Source organism: Tachysurus fulvidraco, chromosome 23, assembly GCF_022655615.1.
Source record: "Tachysurus fulvidraco isolate hzauxx_2018 chromosome 23, HZAU_PFXX_2.0, whole genome shotgun sequence".
Lineage (NCBI taxonomy): Eukaryota > Metazoa > Chordata > Actinopteri > Siluriformes > Bagridae > Tachysurus > Tachysurus fulvidraco.
In genome coordinates, this window is record NC_062540.1 from 12,133,803 (window position 1) to 12,153,913 (window position 20,111).

A 20,111-nucleotide genomic window follows, 5' to 3' on the forward strand; every position below is an offset into this window, starting at 1 on the left:
TCATGTTTTTTTGTAAATTATTTATTTTTATTTACAGCAGAGTTTTAGTATTTTACCATAAAATAAGGTGATCTCGTTCATACACAATATTTACATGTGGGATATACATTGGAAAAAAATAAGACTTTGAGCTATTATGAAACTGAGCTCTCTGAATCAGAGTGTCTTTTAGGCTGAAACAATAAAAAATATCTTATGATTCATGAAGAGACAAAAAAGCAGCGAATCTATTCTTCAAGGCCTCCAGTTGGTTGGCTGAAAAGAATCAAATAAAAGAACAAATTTAAAAAACATTTCAGGCAACTCAAAAAGATTATGCATATAGAATCAAGCAGAGGAACTTATTTATGGGGGAAACTAAATGGTTCCTCAAATAGTAAAAAAAAAAGAGAAGAAAGCAGAGGAAAGGAAGGTTCTTCCCCTTTAGTCACTTGCAAAAAATCATGAACTCATTTGTGTTTTTTTTTTATGTAAATCCCATGGAATAATACTCACACAATGTAAGTTTCTCTCCATTGGCCCAAAACCTCCTGTCTGTCTGTATTTGTTTCACAATCTCAGTCAGCGTGAATGAGGTTTTGGACAGTTGGAGCAGTGCTTCTAATTCCTATATGACAAAAACATTGAAATGTGACTTTTTTTTTTTTTATTTTATTAAAAATGTAATTCCGCTCTGTGAATCTTCCTCTAGCTGTATTTAGACTGAATGTTTAACACAGCTTAATTCAGAACTCATACATATATATATATAGAGCAGTACCATGTTGCAGTGGTGCAGGAGTTGATGTACAGACTGAAAGATACATGTGTTTGGATTAAGGACAGGAGGTGCTCTTTGGCAGTAGCCCCTGAAGTCTGTGTTGTAGACCTGACTGAAAGCAGTCATAAGTTGAGCCATGTCTGATATAGCAACTTTCAAAGCACAGGGTGACAATGAAGCTGCAGAGCTAGACTGTTCCGACTGCAGGAACTCACACTAAGGAGAAAGATTAGTGAGAGATGACAATAATAGGCAAAACGATTAGATTATTAATAATTATTACAAAGCAATCATGAAATACATCTTCCTGAGGACTCACCTCTTTATGCAGCTCTTCTAATGTACAGCGAGTGGACTTGAGCAAAGCAGTAGCTTCAGCTATGTTGCCATTATTAAGTTTACCACATCCTGAATCATGATGATGACTCCTTCAACAAGAGAAGAGAAAAATCAGGATGTATCATCCAGTTCACATGCATGTAGAGAAAAGTGTAAAACTAAGGCTGATAATTACACAAAGAAGAGTCAAACAAAATGCCCTGTAATATATATAAACTCAGCTTTTAGTACCCGTACAAAATAATGTAATAAACACAAGAAATACTTTAAAGTACTTAAAAGCAATTAAAAATATTCATAGCCCTTGCTGCAGAAACAAATGTCCAAACTCCAGACTGACCTAACCTGCTCAATGCTGTACAACACTTAAGCACACTTATCCAGCTTCAAACACACTTTATTCCCTGGATGTTTGGCTGACTCTACCCAGCTCTGCTCAGGGAAGAGGAACAGGATAAGATCTGACTCCACCCTATGGATGTTTTTGCCACATGGTCCAGAGTTTTTTTTTTTTTTTTTAGTCTCTGGAAATGGCTGAGAACCAACAACATCCAACTAATAATAACAACAACAACATGTTTCAATTGACCTGTAAATAAGGACACATTTTCAATTCAATTTTATTTTATTTAAGTTCATTTTATTTAAAAGAGTCTTTCAATAATAATTGCAATAACTGTTGAATCCAATCAGGGTGGATGTAAACATACTCATCGGTTTTACTGCTGTTTGCCATAGCCCGAGTTGCTTGTGTGGCTCTGAGGTATTCCTGGATGTGGGCAGACCAGGGATTGCACACAGGATTCATCAGCTGGATCAGATCAGTTAGGTGGTCAGGTGACATCAGCTCTTTCAACAGATTCTCATCTGTTATGCTGCGACCTCCAGAGGGTTCATTGTGCATGTCTCTAAAAAAAAACAGACATTAAGTAGTGATTAAAGCACAGTCATCAATTGTATATTCATTCATGTTTATTCATTTTTATTTAAATTTAAACTCAATCTAACATCATCTTATTCCACACATTTTCCCCTGCAAAACAAAAAAGAGTGTTGGCTATAAGTATCTACACATTCCTGTAGGTCTTATTGCTAGGAAAGTATTCAAAAGATTTTATTTTAAACATTGCAACACAATTTTAAAATGACCGAATATAATCATTGGGTTGCTGCCTAAAAAAAGTGTCACTGAAATGGACAGCTAATTAATGATTCCAGATGCATAGTATCTGACGACTCCACTTAAAAAAATGCACTTACTCAGATGGTGTGTTCTGCTGCCCTGCGATCATCAAAAGCTGTTCCAAAAACAAAAGCTGTCGTAATGGTGAAGAAAAGCCCTGTGTCCAAGAGAAAAATCAAACAGAACAATCAAATAGGGAACTAAACTAACAGGTGTAAAAATCTTCACCAAACAAGTGATCAGCAAAAATTGGGAATAGTTACTCATTTTAAGCTACAAGACTGTCGCCATCAACACTTGACATATATTTACACTGTTTTTCATTACCAATATAAAACTCTTTTCAAATAGCTTAGTTTTTATTTGGAAATTTGATTAAACATGTACAATTACATACCTTGATTAACTCCTGATCATCAGCTTTACACAACAGCATTTCATGGCCAAAACGTGTGATTTCTACATTTGGTTTGAAAAAAAAATTATTTCATTTAACTGAAATAACCACTTATTTGACACTTTCATAGGTGTAAACTGAGCATCTTTACCGTTTGCCACTTCTTCTGTCTCTGAAGACTTGATTGTTGAGAATTTGTCTCTCAGGGCTGGACAGATTCTTTACAACAGACAAATTTACTTCAGATACAAATGTATGGTATTGTCTCAATACACTGCAATCTTGTAGGCATGTTCACAATGATAATTTGTGTTAACATACCTAGCACAAATCCATTTCAGTATGTCCATGCGGTGTAATGAAGGCGTGCAGAGAAGCTCCTGCATGCTGCTTGCTTCTCTCAGGTAAAGACCGTCCACTGAGGGACAGGCGAGTCTCTGAACACAACATAAACAACGCATTCAGACTGAGGGGAGCTAGCTAACTAGCATCACTCGGCTACATACTAAACAGCTTCTTAAACCTACTGTAAAACCACCTGTAGCAAGTAAAACCGAAATAAAGATCTTAAAACCAAACTAAGTCACTGAAATGTCAACTAAATCACAGGTGGGCACAAAACAACAGGGGTTATATTTGGTTTTTAGAGACCTTGTTAAATACTCACCAAGCTAGCTAACTCCTCTATACGTATCATTATGGCTACAGTAATCACTATTGCTTAAGTTAAAGAATTTAAAACATGCATCATTTAGCAGCAAGTTAAATACAGCTTTAAAACATTACCCGAAGACTGTCATAAACACACAGAGAGAGTCGTTGTTCTTTTGATTTGCCCGCCATGATTGCCGCCATGATGCCCGCCTCAGTACATTGCCCTGGATCCTCACTTCCTCCCTTCTAGCTCCTCCCTGTGAAAGAAAACCAGGACTGGACGGTATAATATGAAGAGGAGGATCAGGATATATACATATATAATCAATTGTATATTCATGTTTGTTATTTTTTAACTTGATTTAAATTAAAACTCAATTTAACAACATCTTATTCCACACATTTTCCCCTGCAACACAAGTGTTGTCTATAAGTAGCTATACATTCCTGTAGGTCTTATTGAAAGTATTCGAAAGATTTTATTTTAACTATTGCAACACAATTTTAAAATGACCGAATATAAACATTGGGTTGGTGCCTAAAAAAGTGTCAACAAAATTGCAACATAAAGTAATTTTTATATTTAGACTGAATATAAACATTTTGGAGGATGGGTTAGCACCTAAAAAAGTCACAGAAATGGACAGCTAGTTGATGATACCAGATTATATTATATTATATATTATATTCTACTGAAGATATATTGGAGATATATAGGATTTTATTACAATAATATTATACGTTTTATTACATTAATGTTATACGTTTGCAATACACTTATACTAACTGTATCTAACAAAAGTTTTGTGTGTGTGTGTGTGTGTGTGTGTGTGTGTGTGTGTGTGTGTGTGTGTGTGTGTGTGTGTGTGTGTTATACAGCATTAGAACGTTTTGTTTGATTTCTTATATCGGCTGCCTTGACAATATTGTAGTTTCAAGCTAAATCAGAGTTTTATCTTAACGTACTCTTTTTAATACATTTTCGTTTCTAGGGCGAAAGGAACGCACGATTCAAGTGGTGCGAATCAGTTTACTATTAATTACACATATGAATGCAATTACACGGATTGAACACCAGAGGTCTCAATCTGAGTCCCTTTAATCTGAATCCCTTTAATGCCTCAGTCGCGATATATAACAGTCTGAAAGAGCATTTTATTAGACATCACTGAACATAACTATGGGTTTCTAGTGATGACTCATTGGAATATTATTGCTATAGGTTATATTAAAAAGTTTCAAATGTTAAAAATCAGGTAGATAGGTACATAAATATCTTAATGGGTTTTATATAAAGACTGTACTCTGTCATAGTTTCGAACATTACTTAATCTACTACAATTTTAAAAATATATATAATAAATAATATACAAATAATGATATCTTGGCTAATTTTTACTATACACATAAAGTGTCCATCCATTCCACGATCAGCAAAACTGAATGACTTACAAGGTGACAGCATCTGAAAATTCCAGTTCACCAAACATTCTGTGCATGAATCCCCAAGATCTGCTCCTTTACCTAAGAAAAAATATTTATAAAAAAGTACTAAACAAATGTGTCTGAGTCCTGAACACTAATTGGAAGACATAGGTGCTAATGTGTAGTATTAAAATGTGTGTTTACTTAAATGAGAACATCATGTTTTCCACATCAAAAGTAATGCACAAATTTGATTGGTAATGTTAACTTATAAGAAAGTTTTTAACTGGTAAAAAAAAATGCCTTTGTACTTACTCGGTTTTGTGTCGTTTGCTTTTTTGTGAATCCAGCAGTTTTACAGAATACTCAGGTAACTCAACTAGTACCAACATCCATTCCACCATCAAAGTTACATCGTTCACACCTTTTTTTCATTCTGATGTTTAATAGGAACAATAGCTAAAGTTTTTTCCAATACCTGAATACTTTTTTGCACTGTGCTGCTGACATAAGGTTGATTATATAATAACATAAATGTTCCTAATACACTGAATGGTGAGTGTTTATCATGCAATTGCATTCTAATAAACAATATATAATTTAACTAATAAATATTGTTTGTGTTTGCTGATCAAAGGTATATTAAACTTTACATACAAATTATTTATTTATACATGGAAGAACCAGCAATCATTTTTTGTTTTTTGTAAATGAAGGGGCAGTGTTAGGACAAGTGGTTAAGTTGTAGGGTTGTAGGCCCTGAACACTATGCTCTGATCCCAACCTCCAAACCTGGGATATGCAAAGAAAGAATTTGACTGTTCTGTAACATGTATTTGACAAAAAAGACCTTTTGTATAGTTTCTCATAGGTTCTGGAAGGGTTTGTTTTTTATTACAATTTTTCAACATTATTATTTTAATATAACATTATAGTCATTATGGCCTTTAGAAATATGTTTTTTGAGGAGGTGGGGTAGTGCACAATAGGCCCCTGTGGCACAGCCTAAACTTTTGTCCTTAATGGCATTTTTTCCTTGTATTACTTTTATACTTTAAGTAGTTCTGAAACTTTTACACTTTTACTTGTGTAAAAAGCTTGAGTTGATACTTCAGCTTCTACAGATGTCTTTTTAAACCATAGTATCTATACTTCTACCTGAATAATGAATGTGAATGCTGTTGACACCACGGCAAGGTTGGCTAAATGTTGTAAATGTACTTCATTTGCATCACAAATTATAATGCACTTAATTCATTCATACTTTATCCTGTTCAAGGGTGCAGTGGCTCTGGAGCACAAGACAGATATTTTCTCCGGATCAAAAGTCAGTCTATCACAGGGACCCATGCAGATATTTTCACAGCAAATCACTTATATGAATGTTGTTGTTTTTTTTTTGAAAATGCGAAGAGACTGGAGAACCTACATAAGAGGAAACCTACATGAACACAGGAAGAACACAGGAGAAAAGTCACCAATACACTTCTCTACACTTTGTCATATGAAAGGCCAGTTATCAGTACATTCACTGAAAACTATAGTTTCGCAACTATACTAAAATAATCACCCACTCTGGCTTTAGGATTTATTTTCCAACAATGTTATTGCTTCTGTGCTTGGAACAAATGTGTGATCATTACTATTTTCATGGATGTTTGTTCCCTTAAAGAAATTATATTAAAGAATTAAGCACAGCCACACAATGAAACACAGCCACAGACACTGGTCAAAGTTATTATTGTACAATACTTTTTTTTTTTTATACAGACAAAAAGTGTTGACTTATTTTCCCAGTAAATTCTTAGATTTCCATACAGTTTAGTCTACAGTATACAGGTGTGTTCTTTCATCATATATAGATACTTTATCTCTTAAGTAACAGGCAGGTAATTATTAATATATTTAATAGTCTGGATTTTTTTCTCTTCTTTTTTTTTGTCTTTTTATGTTCATTGTAGCGCAGTAATTGTATGCTCAGGAGAATGTGCAACTGTCTGTTTTTTTCCATCAGTTAAAAGAGCACTGCTGGAAAAACAATAATAGTTATATAATCATAATAATAATCATAATAATGTACAAGATGTTTAATTTCAATATTTTACAAAAAAGCAAAAAAAAAAAACCAAAAAAGAAAATAATCAGGGGAAGAGACAAATAATATAAGGAAAAATGTGCTTAAGTTGTAAACAAAAAATGCACGTGCACTTTTTGGCAAAAAATGTACAGCATTGGTGTAGTTGTACAATATTTTATACTTTTTATATTTAATATATTATATATGCTTTTCACATTTTTTCACCTTACCTTTAGTGAACTTCCTACAACAAAATGGAAAAAGGCAGACAATGGAGTTTTAGATTTCCTTTAAATATTCCTTCAACACTTTTTGAATATTCATCTGCAGATAATTGACTTGGAGAGGAGGGAAATTTTAATTATGATCTAATATAATTCACCATTCAGTGGAATTAAATGAAATTGGGGCTACAATTTTAGATATTTAGAAGTGACACCCTTCAAAGACAATTATAGCTTTTAAGACTATTTTGATGCAGTTAAGCTCTGTTTATGATTATATAAGATTAGGCAAAGAATACATCATAATCATGAGTTAAGCAAGTTTGGTGATCATTTCTGCCTTCAATGGCCATCGATTTAGTGAGCTGACTGTCAGTGCATTGAAATGGGTCCATGCTTCCTTAAAACCTACCAGCGCTCTCAATTCATGAGACTCCACTGGGACTGTTTGTAACACGGACCCTTCCAATGGTTTGAACACCTATGGAAAGGGATAAAATATTTACCTCTGAAGTAATTAAAATGGGTGGAGAATTTGCCACTTTGCCATGTTCTAATAGTCCTCCTGAGTATGCTGAAATATTCTAAAACCAATCAGCTCCAGAATCTGGATAAAAAGTGGCTAGGTTACACATTTTATTCAGTGTATTCAATGACATGTAATTTGTAGTAAGTTCCACCATTCCAGTCCAAGACTCTGTTCTGTAGATATAGAAGAAAAAGGGCAGAGGAACTGGAGAAAAACATTTGCAGTCAACATCACATCAATGACCATTAGGAGAAATGGATGTCCACCTAGCTCTAGACAGTGAAAAATTGACTATTGAAAATGGATCATCAACAGACAAATGTGAAGTTATAACAATAATGGCAAGGTGTGCTATGATAAACACATGCTCTGCACAGACACCACTGAACAATGCAACAACATGATCCATCAACGTTCATGCTTGCATTGTACACTTTCATTTTGCCAGTTGCTGACAACTGAGCACTCTAGAAAAGTATTCTATACAGATAAAGGATTTCTGAGAGCCCTATGTACATGTTATCAAGCTTATTTCACAGAGCTGTGGACAGGGCAGTCTGTTGCATAAGTGCCAGTCCTATTTCCCAGATGATTGTATTGCATTGCAATGCATTGACTAGGAGCAACATGATCTTGGTAGTGCCAACCCAGAATTTTACAGGGTACAAAAGGATTTTGTACCCTGTGGCACTCAGATCAATGGAACATTAATGGAATGTACTCAAAATTAGTGTTGTATGTATCATAGTAACATGCTTGTTGTGGTATGTTATGGCATTTGAATTTTTTGGAATACCATTTCTGCCTGATACCAAAAAATCTATAGCAAAGAAAAGTGCGTTTGCATTTTGTCAGAGTCCACTGGTGAGCACAGGGATGTTTAACCATTAAAACAAACCAGTGACCTCTGATCATGTGCAAAAAGTGATGTCAGTCTCACAGATTGTCCATCATTCATTTCTATGACATTTCTATGACGCACATGATGAAAATTGTGGCAGTATAAGATGAGCATTTCTTTTTCTGGTTCAGACCCTGAAACCACAGTCTGCAGTCAGATGTTTGACTTGATCAGACATTTAGCAATACTGGACAATGTTAAATAAAGCAAAACAGACTATGAATGAATTTAAAGGGCCAGAAAGCATTGGTTATGAGTGAATCATAGTACTTTACAATGCTTTAAAGGGTAAATGCATTTGTTGGTGAAGTTTGCACAATGATTAAAAGGAAACAAAATTAACAGTCCTAAAATGCAATGGAATGCTGATACTGGGCAAGTCCACATCCAGAGTAAGCTGTATAATGGCCAATGTGATCGTAGAGGTGATCCTCAGGCCTGTCCTGATATGATTAAAAGTTGACAAAGCCTGCTATCAGTGGATATTCTGTGGGAATTTGCCCAAATCTTCTACCCTGTAGCAAATTTCAAGCAATGCGTGTAAATGTTTTTTTAATGCCAAAAAAATGGCTTTGCATTTAAACAAGTCTTACCTCCAATGAAAATTTATTAGTTGAACTTAGCAATAGGCAGCCAGTAAAATTTGCTTACATTTTCCACGAATATAATTTCATTAATGGAAAAATGAATGGCAGTAATGTTTAATTTTGTTTTGCTATTTGTAGACGCATTAAAATGTAATTATACATAACTTTAAATTTATTGTATCTTTGTTTTGTTAGTACTTATTTTTTTAGTTTTATTTTTATAGTTTTTTTTTTAGGACAGACACAACACATATACACACACACAGAAATAGACAAAGCGAGACTTAAAAAAATTAGAGCAGACAATAAATAAATAAATAAATAAATAAATAAATAAATAAATAAATAAATAAATAATTGAGTTAAAGCTACTCTGTAAAGCATTAGTTATACTGTAATAAAAGTTGTATTTTCAAATATAGTGATGACAATCTGAACACTAATGGTGATAATAGACTTTAGAACTAGTTATGATGATGGTAATAATAATCATAATAATAATAATAATAATAATAATAATAATAATAATAATAATAATAATAATTTATAATAATAATAAAAAGTGGTGTGATTTGACCTCATACTCTGCCTTCATGTAATACCTTTGTACTCTGGAAAGCCAAGTCACAGATATGATTTTACCTTTAAACATCCTATCTGGCATGACATCCTACTCCCCTTAGAATCATATCTATCCTTACATTTTAAGATATCAGCAGTTTTTTTACTTGAAAATAAACCATTTCAGTGTTGCTCACCTTCCTACCCTTGTGTCAGTTACCACAGATGCACAATACACCGAACTCCTCTCAGTACAGTGAGAGGAGGCAGTGCATGTGTGAAGCTGTAAAACCAGGGAGACTTATGAGACTGTTTCAGGGACAGCAATTTGTGGTGGTCAGAGAAAATGGGTAGATTTTGTGAGTTGTTGGAAGGTTGAGCAGATCAATACAGTGTCCCCAGGAGTTCCCCATCATATCACGGATATGCAAATGAAGCAATGGTTGTCTTGTCTCTGCTCTGTATCCAAAGTCCATCAAGTGCCCTTACTCTGGAGTGCAGGCAGTCATAGTGAAGTCTCCAGGCTGAGAAGGGGGCACATCTGTCGGGAATGGGTGGTCCAGTGTGCGATATGTTCTGTGGGTTGGGTCAGGTGGTACACGCTGCTCTGATTAGCATTGTTGTTGCGGTTAGGTGTGGCTGGGAGGCTGTACTGGCGATAAGGACGTGGTGGGGGACGGGATCGTTGGACTGGGGGAGGAGGTGGCTTGCGGAAGGCCGGGTGCAGATGGTGATGGTTGTGCTTGGACAGCTCCGACTCATCGTCAATATCTGTGTCGTCGATCAGCGGGATGTTGTGCATGAAGTCATTGATGAGAAACTCGGGATGTGCCATGAAGTTGTGGATGGAGTTCCTGGACTCAGGCTTCTCAATGCCGTCATAGAGGGAGCTACGGAACGCTTTCACCACCCGCATCTGAGTGACAGGATGGGATGTGGAGAAGGAACAAGAGAGGGACAAAAAGAAAAAAGAAGAGTATAATATGTAGGGATTAAGAAGGGAAAGGACAAGAAAGAGAAGAGGAAGAGACAGGAAAAAGGTGGAGAGGGAAAAGTAAAAAAAAATAAGGACAAAAGGGTGCGTTTGGACAGAGGGGTGGAAGCAAAGATATCTCTCAGTTTGTATCTGGTAGTCAGAGCCTTTTCTGGACATGCCTTATAATGCACAGACAGCTCAAGATCAAGTTGCTGCAATATTAATTCAATTTTAATCTTTAGGAAATATTTTAACATTTTAATGATTTTAATGTTAACATGTACAAGTCTTTTCTTATTCAAAATACTTTAAGAAAGTTTATAACACATGTCTGTATCTTTTCATTGTTTTTCATCTGAAGTGAGGCAGTTATAGTTCATCTTTTGTCATCTTTGACATATATTGCGCAACAAGATCTTAAGAGTTTCTCAAAGAAGGAGAAATGCAAAACAAAACAAAACTATAAGCGAGGTAGCAGGACATGGACTTATCCAGTCGGTTTACCACTGTTAATCAGTCAAGACGATGGATGGTTCATTCTCATGAACTCAAAATGAACACACCAGGCTTTGCAGAGACAAAGACAAATGGAAGCACACAGGTACAAATACAGCCAACACAAAATGAATGCTTGCTATGTGTGTATACCAACCAATCAGAAAGAAAAGAAAAGAGTGACAGACACGAGCAGATCCTGAGAAACACAGTGTGATGAAATGACAAAAGGATGCCTTAATACACACACAGACACACAGCCTAAGAGTTAAGAAGGTACGCAGACGAATGACTGGGGTCCCAGTTGGTGGGATGGAAGGATGATGCACCCGCGATGCACCAACAGTCTAAAGGCAGTATGACTGATGACTCATTTTGTTTCATAATAATCAGGGGTGTGGTTACATCACACATATGCAAATAAAGTGACAGCATTTTAGTCAGTGGGGCATCATGTTGTAGCATGCATAGCCTAATGAAGCCATCAACCAATGAGTGTTAATGTGAAGTGTTATGAAAGAGAGGAGTTATGCAGCTGTCTGTAGTATCTTATGAAAACATTTATTTTGTTATTGGTAAATGCTATGAAAATATTTTTTGGCATTTAATGCTAGTGAAATGTGATGGGCTTTGTGAATTGAGAATTAATATGGCGTCTAACAGGCTGATTAGTAGACGACAGTATGCGATAGGCTACACTGTGAGCTTATTAAAATTTTTATTCTAAAAAAATTTCACTGTGTTAGACGTTTCTTGCCAATCCATCTGCATGAAACCAAGTGCTGTGACAGCAGCACTGTCATGCTGACAAGATCAGGACAGGCCCAGTAAACATTAGCTTAGCAGCTAAGCCTCTGAATCCTTAATTAGTGGCTAAGACTCTGAATCAGCACCCACAGATCGCTGACTTGGTACAGTATAATATGGTTGTCCCTGTAAGCAACATAATTTATATGGATTAGGATTTGGAGCCATTCTGAAGCATGCTAAGTAGTAGTGGATCATTCTGCATGGTGGTGTGGAGCGGTTCATTCAGGGAGAGAGACTGCGAGAGAGAAAGAAAGAGAGAGAGCAGAGCATATTTTTTTGACATGCAGCAGTGCAGACAAGTGCAGAAGGGTGAAAAGAGGAGCTGATATATTTCACTGCAAGCTGAATAATCAGGAGAAGAGTGGAGCTACAGGAGCCAATATGAAACCAACACACACAGTGACGTGCTTTGTCCAGTGCAGCTGTCTCATTCTGTTACAGAAGCAAAAGAAAAGTGCATAAAGAAAAGAAAAGGAAAGAGAGTGCATGATGATATGCAGCCAGTCTCATGCTGTAAGGACAAATAAAACAAAGCAGTAGGGCATATACACACGCATTGCTGATGTATATAACGTTTAAAGATGATAAGATTTAAGTGCACATTCCTTTGCTGTGGCCAGCGGCTGGTGCAGCCCACCTCTCCCACCCCTCTTCCCCAGTCAGAAACTCACCCAGCAAAGGAAAAGAGGCTAAATGAACCAGAAAGAAACAAAGATTCAAACAACAGAAAACAACAACCAAACAACCAAACAGGAAGAAAAAGTCAAGCATTTGGTTAAGTGCTTATCTGTTTTTCCAAAGAGCCTGTTTGTTAGCAAGAAACAAAACGACCTCCTGCAAATCTTGAACAATTTGAATATTGTTCTCGTTTTTGTTGTTTTCTTTTTGCTCTTTGTTTTGTGTTATTTATTTTATTTATTTATTTAGTTATTTTTTCATGGATACAGGTAAACGTTCGAGTATAATGCCCACAGTAGAGGAATGGAGGAAAGCAAAAAATTGGGTGTTTCAATGATATTTTGTCTTTGCTCTGGATGTTAGCATGCCAGATTAGAGTCAACTGTCTCCCCACACTGTCCTTCAAAGAAAAATGCTTGATGGAAAAACTTGACCATTAAAAAAATAAAAATAAAAATATGCTCCATTCAATAAATATTTACTTCTCCCAATGATGTTCTGCAAATCATTTGTAGCTAAATAAGGGTCACTGAAGCAAAAACAGAGTGAGTAGAAGCAGAGGAGAAGAAATGCTTTAAGAAGCTGTGATGAAAACCGAGTTAATGAGGATGACCTGTTAAATAAATGACCTCACTTCCTGATGATCTTATAAATTCATGTCAAGTCCAGAACTTGCATTCTGAGAGTCGAGATCATCAGCATGACTTCATGGCTTTAATGAAAGGTTAGTGAACCTTTACTTCTTCAGTAAACCAATGAAAATGAACAGATTAGTTATGCTTTCAGTGGAAATCCACATGAATGTGATTGTGAGAATGTTAATTAAAAGAAAAAAAGGAAATTCTTAAATAATTCTCACTCTTATTAACTCATTAAGACAAAGATGAAAAGGCCAGATTTACTGCAAGTAACCAAAGCTTCAAGCAACAGGAAAAGCTTTTATAACTCATGTTTAGTTATAAAGATTTCCCAGTGAAAACCCTCCTTCGGCACACGCACAGTGATTGACAGAGTATATGTGCATTTGGCAGTGGATTGTTACCATACATGGTAAATGTTTATACAAATGAGAGCGCTAACAGGCAAGAGGTAAACATGAATATCCATCAGTGGCAGTGTCCTTTTTAGCCTCTGGTTCACAGTGTAAGCATGTATTACAAAACCCCATATAAAATCAAACATGATTTAGAGAACTGTACAATATACTCTATAAACATCTGTATAAAATAGCATACTTTTTTCATGCTTTTAACTATACATAAAGTATATATTAGCACAGCAAAAAAAATTTCACATTTATAAATTACTTAATTAATTCTTAATTAATACCTATTTGAGGATGTGGCTGAAAAAATGTGTTAGCATATACAGTAGTGACTTCCGCTTGCAAATTTTAATTTAGCCAGAACAGAAAAAAATCAGGTGAATGACTGAGGTAACTTAAGAGCCAGGCACTTAGCAGATGAGTATGGGAGACTTACACTGAATTGTAGACATGAGAACACACACACACACACACACAAATGTAAATCAAAATGAAATGGGATGAGACACCTAAAAAAATACGAATAGATATAGCATGTAGTCACACACAAAACAGACAGCTGTGGGGTATGGGGTGAGGAAATTTGTAACCTGCTACCGAAGTCAAGAGGCACAAACAAAGGAGAGATGGAGGGAGAAGGCTAACATAATAATGGAAAAAAAAATTCCTCTCATTGTTTGAGAAGCTTTCCAAATTCTTTTTTAACACTATTATATAAACTATGAAAAGAAACCTATAACAATAACTAATCAGGTGGTATGGAACTGTTTCGCTGCTGTACATGTTGTATAATTATATACAAAAATATAGAACATATTTCATATATATACACATATATATAATCGACTTAATATTCCTGAAAGAGGACTTGAAAGTACAGAAGACAGGAAAAATACCAATCATAAAAAAACAATGAACCAATGGTACAGACAGAGAGAGAGAGAGAGAGAGAGAGAGAGAGAGAGAGAGAGAGAGAGAGAGAGAGAGAGAGAGAGAGAGAGAGAGAGAGAGACAGACATTAAGAGCTGACAGGTGGATCTGTGGAAGTAAGAAGTACAGAAGCATTAGGAGGTGCTTTCACAAAATCTCATACTGACAAAGCACAGCCTGCATTATTTAAAATAACCATGAGGAAAAAAGAGATAGAGATAGATAGAGATCAAAACCTTATAGGGCTTATACTCGAAGGTTTACCCCTTACACAGGGACAGAGCAAACTTTTGTGTGTTTAATTACCGGAAACGCTTTTGGGCTTTAGCTTTGTGCCACAGAAAAACACGCTTGACAACAGAAACCTCCTGAAAAAAAAAGAAGGGGCTGCCATGTTCTCTCTGCATTTCTTCAGATCATTAATATATTTTTTTTCCTCTGAGGGCAAGAACGATGGTTGTGCTACATGATCAGATGACAGCAGAATTCCATTTCTATGCACCATCATTCTACAGGCAGTAATATGCACTCCAATGTACTTTGCAAACTTTGCAAGACTTTAGGGAAGTATAGACTGGGATGGCTGTCTACTTGAGCTATTGTTGCATTATGAATGACTACATATAGCTCTAAAGTGGTTGCTGGAATCTGCATGTAACCCAACCCTAAGAGGGAAACTCTAAACTGCAAACATCTCCACGTCAGAGGAGCCGACATGGCACATAACAGAGTGCACTGAGGCTGTTAAGTGCTCTGATCGAATAAAAGCAAAGAGACAGCAGCAGAGCAAGTGAGAGAGAGAGAGAGAATGGCTTAATTTGCCCATCCAGAGGATACAGAAAACAAAACCAAACCCAACAAACAAGGAAAACCAAACAGCAAGAGGAGAGGACCAACACGGCAAGACGGAGGGGAGGGAGGGACACGCAAACAGCACTCCACACAATTACAGCCCAGCTTGCAAAGAGCCACCCACAGAAACCACAATAACCACTTTGCAATAAAAAACAGTAGATATACAGTACATGATATAGAGTGCACAAGTGCAATGTGTGTATGTGGGCAAGCAGGCGTGCTGCAGAGTGTTTCTGAAACATTTATTCTGTGTGTTGTCAGTGTAACTCTGTGATCAGTTAGAGGTGTGAGATGTGTGTGTCTGTTTCTGTGTATAATGTGCCGATGTTTCTATGTATACAGTGTGTGTTATGTTTGTCACAGGGAAGGCAGGGGGACTCACTCCCAGGGGCGGCGCTTGCATTGGCAGTGGAGAGAACTACGTGAGTGGGGGTAGAAATATTGGTTACGTCATGGAGCTGGCTGAGCACAGAGGAGCGCCGTCTCACTGCACCCTGAAACGAACCACTCCTCTTGAATGTACTCACTACCTCCATCTGCAGGAGAGAGAGAGAACCATAACACACACACATACTTCAGAGAGGAAAGGACAGAGCAAGAGGAGAAATCCAGGAGGAGAATAAATTTGTGGTAACACTGTACCAAGTGAAAATTGTTATAGCATATAAAAATGGCTCTTGGCCATCTGGACATTCACAATAAAGCAGCTTTAAAGTACAGACACAAACAATTTTTAGTATAAGCATAAAAACACACTTTCAAGTCCATCAGAACAATATGCTACAACTGTTTCAAATCAATTCTGCTTTAGCCCTCAAAAATGTGGTACATTCCTTCGTTATGCACTAGGGATGTAACCAAATATGATCTATTTGCAATGAACAAATAATGTAAACAGAAATAAAACCAGCACTATTTTTCAGCATCTGGTTAAGACTGCAGGTGTTTATCAGGACTAGGATCATATGTGTTGCAACAAAAAGTAGCACGAGAGGAGGTTTTTTACTTTCCTGAGCCAAGGAAGCATGGGCAGCTCCCATGTCAAATAACTTGTTCAGTCACCATTTATATGAGTCACTGCAAAATTAGTTTACTGTAATTTATTAATTCTTAGTAACTGGCTGATCATTGTCATATTGGTTTCAATTAAACTATTAGTTTGTTTGTATTTTGTAAAGCAGAACTCAGTAAATTTGTATTATAACAGTGTGGGGTAAGTACAACACAAAATAATAAGTGTGCAAGTGGGATTGAGAGAAATTCACTAATGTAGCAGAGGTTGAGGCTGTTAGAGCCAGAATTCAGAGACTATACTGACAGAGCTGACAGCTTCTCCAGTGTTTTCATATTACAATTTTTTTGGATTGCTTACACATTAAAATGAAAAGTTCACACTATTAGCAAAACCTTACACTCAAGAGGCAAAACATCAGCCCATATTTGCACAACTATAAGCACATTGTCAACCTCACACTTGTTGCAAAACTCTACACACAGTGATTTGCAAAACACTAAACACACTTATACATTACACACAAAAATCTATCATAAAGTCACTTCCATGCAATACCAAAGCACTGACTGTCAAATTACTGCACCGTCCAACCAATCGGTTCAACACAGTCATCAGGTGTGCAAACACTTGTTTGCTTAATTGTAGACACACCAATCAGGTGTATAAGCACTATAATATATGTTTACCTTCTGCTCTATGTTTATGTTCTGTAAAGCTGCTTTGAGACAATTTCTATTGTAAAAAGCTCTATACAAATAAACGAATTGAATTGAACTTGAATTGAATATAAAAAGCAGCAGGTGAGTTCATCGGTCTTCAAGCACAATGTAAAGAGTCAGAGAAAGAGTAAGACGAGGAGGAGAACAAGGAGAACGAGAAGGAGGAGGAGGAAGGGGAGGAAGAGGAATCAACAGAGGAGGAATCAACAGAAGAAGAGATGGAGGCCATGCTGGAGGTGGAGGTAGAGGTAGAGGAAGAGGAAGAGGAAGACAAGAAGGTGCTCAAAGAGGACCGAATCTGACAAATGAGATCCGTGTAACACTGGTTGACCACGTTGTCAACCACAGCCTGACGCTGAGGGAGGCTGGACTGCGAGTACAGCCAAATCTAAGCCGATACACAGTGGCAAGTGTGATAACATTTCGACTGGAAAATAGGTACAGTGTATTGTAAAAATATCATCATGTCAACATCATATCTACACTGAACTACACAATTTAGCATGACACTGTTCTTCAGAGAGTTTTACGAATGGATGGAGAGGAGATCCAGCATGAGTTCATATATGTAGATGAAGCTGGGTTCAACCTGACGAGAACATGAAGGAGGGGAAGAAACATCATTGGCCTCAGGGCTATAGTCAATGTCCCAGGGCAACGTGGGGGTAATATAACACTGTGTGCAGCCATTACACAGAATGGACTCCTGCACTGCCATGTCCATATGGGCCTTTACAACACAGCACTCATACTTACATTCTTGGACCAATTGCACAAGATAACAGCAGCAAATCAAATCGATCATATGCAATACATTGTTGTTTGGGACAATGTGTCTTTCCACTGCTCTGCTCTGGTTCAGAACAGGTTTCAGCAACATCCACATTTCACCGTCCTATATCTTCCACCATACTCTCCATTCCTCAACCCTATAGAAGAGTTTTTCAAGGCATGGTGGTGGAAGGTATATAATCTCCGTCTCCAGGCTGAGGTACCCCTCATCCAAGCCATGGAGGAGGCCTGTGACCAGATGGAGGTAGCAGCAATGCAAGGATGGATTCGTCATTCACGACGTTTCTTTCCAAGGTGTCTTGCTAATGACAACTTTGCCTGCGATGTTGATGAAATTCTCTGGCCAGATCCAGCTAGGCGAAGAGACAATGTCTAGTTTTTTTTTGTATTTTTTACCATAAACTTACAGTACATGTCAACATTTTGGGCGTGTTGACAAATAAATGAGTTTCTTCAGTCTGCAACATTGGTCTTGTGTAGTGTTTGGTGAATTTACATTATATTTGTACTTTATTGATGGTAGCCTACTCTAATCATAGGGAAGTAAAAGTGCTAAAAGTGTTTTAGGTTTATCACAGCAGAGTGTAACTCGTGCAAACAGAGTATAGTAATGTGAAACGTGTGTGTTTCATATGTTAACAAAGTGTGGTTTTTAAACAGAAGTGTATAGTTTTTACAAGAGTGTTTAATTATGCAAGGGATCTGTAGTGTTTTGCTAATTGTGTGTGTGGTTGTGCTAAATGTGTGTAGTGTTTTGAAAACACGGGCCCTGTTTTGAAAATCGTGCTTAAGCAATCCAAAAAACTGTAAGATTAGGATTCATATTTAACTAGGGAAAAATTAATAACAAAGTAACTTTCCAGTTTGGGTAATGTCCACTATAGATATAAATCAGAAAACAGATATGAACATATGGAACATTTAACAAATATGGTGTCAAAATGTTACACACCTATTATGGGCAAAACTGCAGAGGCTGTGTGTGAACATATCAGTTTAACTCTTCAAAACAGTCTCTAGCCTTAAAAAACAATTACACCAAATGATTGGATTTTTGGACAACAAAAATTAGCCCTTCATTTAAGAATTACGGTAAAACCTCTTGTTCACCTGCAGGGGAATCAGTGCGCCATTAATCTGATTATCTCTTTTAGAAGAGCAGTGATGATGGCTGGAGTGAACACTCTTAGCGAGAGTCACCCTTGAATTAAAGCCTTGATCAAATTCAGTTGACGGATGATATGAGCTTTGCTGCTGTAATGTGTGTCGTGTTTTGCCAACTCTGTGTCAAGCAAGGAGAGGATCAATGCAAATTTTGTAAGGGGCTTTGTTAGCACTTCTGTGATGCCACCCATATGTTAAACCTTGCAGTCTTCATCCATCATAGTCATGTATATGTGGATTTTAGTGAGTACAGCAATAAATGAAAGACAAGGTAAGTGTTGGCAATCCCTAAAGACTGGGCATTTCTGTGAATGTGACTGTGTGTGCTCATGTTTCTGGAAGTACTGTTCTCTCTCAGACTATTTGCTCAGCTACTTTACAACTGCAAAATATGTATGTGAACTTGACTGATTATTTGTAGATAAGACACAAGCCATGGGACAACCTCTCAAACCTGTAGTCTATAGATATAGTCATCCTAGAATGATTCAGGGACAACCAGGAGTTCATAAAAAATTGAAGTCCATTACAAAAAGTGGTGCAAATCACCATCAACTGTGTTAAATTCTAATATGGCTAGTACATTTTTATTTTAAGTATTAAAAGTGTTGGTTTGATTGTAACTGCAATATAAATACAGTGCTGTTATTTTTCACATTGTGTACCTAATTTCGTTTCTCTGGCTGAAACATTTTAGGATGGCTCCAATACATGTATAGTAAGTGCATAGGTGCCACATATTTGAATAAATGGCTTGATTATTAAAATGTGTTGCTGCAAAAGGGGTTAGAGGACGTTTTGTTCCCTGGCTGCAAAATATATGAGAATCCCCGGTCTATAGCGTAGGATCAAAAGTTCATTTTAACTTGAATTAAAATTTGTATGTTATTTTATTATCCATCAATTATTCCATTCTAAAACTGTTGGAACACCTATTCTATTTTTTGTTCTATCCACTAACATCACAGCTTAGTCAAGATTTGCTATGAGATTGC

At 36.6% G+C, this 20,111-nt stretch overlaps 2 protein-coding genes across 11 annotated transcripts in view; both read right to left on the bottom strand.

Annotated features, from left to right (window-relative positions):
- haus7 (HAUS augmin-like complex, subunit 7) lies at window positions 1-3,626 on the bottom strand. 3 transcript variants are annotated; one of them, XM_027170467.2, is made up of 10 exons: window positions 3,466-3,626; window positions 3,001-3,116; window positions 2,831-2,898; window positions 2,680-2,741; window positions 2,360-2,439; window positions 1,810-2,007; window positions 1,080-1,188; window positions 761-976; window positions 496-607; window positions 1-255 (listed from the first exon to the last, which is right to left on the bottom strand). In XM_027170467.2, the coding sequence occupies exons 1-10, from the start codon at window positions 3,532-3,534 to the stop codon at window positions 194-196; spliced, it is 1,092 nt and encodes a 363-aa protein (XP_027026268.1). In that variant the 5' UTR covers window positions 3,535-3,626; the 3' UTR covers window positions 1-193. The 3 variants fall into 3 exon arrangements, with proteins under 3 accessions (XP_027026268.1, XP_027026270.1, XP_027026269.1); XM_027170469.2 differs by having other exon boundaries at window positions 3,488-3,589; XM_027170468.2 differs by having other exon boundaries at window positions 3,347-3,488.
- Window positions 3,627-9,550: 5,924 nt separating this feature from the next.
- The window catches only part of atp2b3b (ATPase plasma membrane Ca2+ transporting 3b), a 41,890-nt gene continuing 31,329 nt past the window's right edge, over window positions 9,551-20,111 (bottom strand). For 4 of the 8 annotated variants that reach the window (XM_027170626.2, XM_027170620.2, XM_027170621.2 and 1 more), the window contains one exon: window positions 9,552-10,553. In XM_027170626.2, the coding sequence (XP_027026427.1) occupies window positions 10,143-10,553 (411 nt within the window). In that variant the 3' untranslated portion in view covers window positions 9,552-10,142. Of the gene's footprint in view, window positions 10,554-12,589; window positions 12,608-15,808; window positions 15,963-20,111 lie in introns of all 8 variants that reach the window. The other 4 variants (XM_027170629.2, XM_027170627.2, XM_027170630.2 and 1 more) reach the window with 3 other exon arrangements.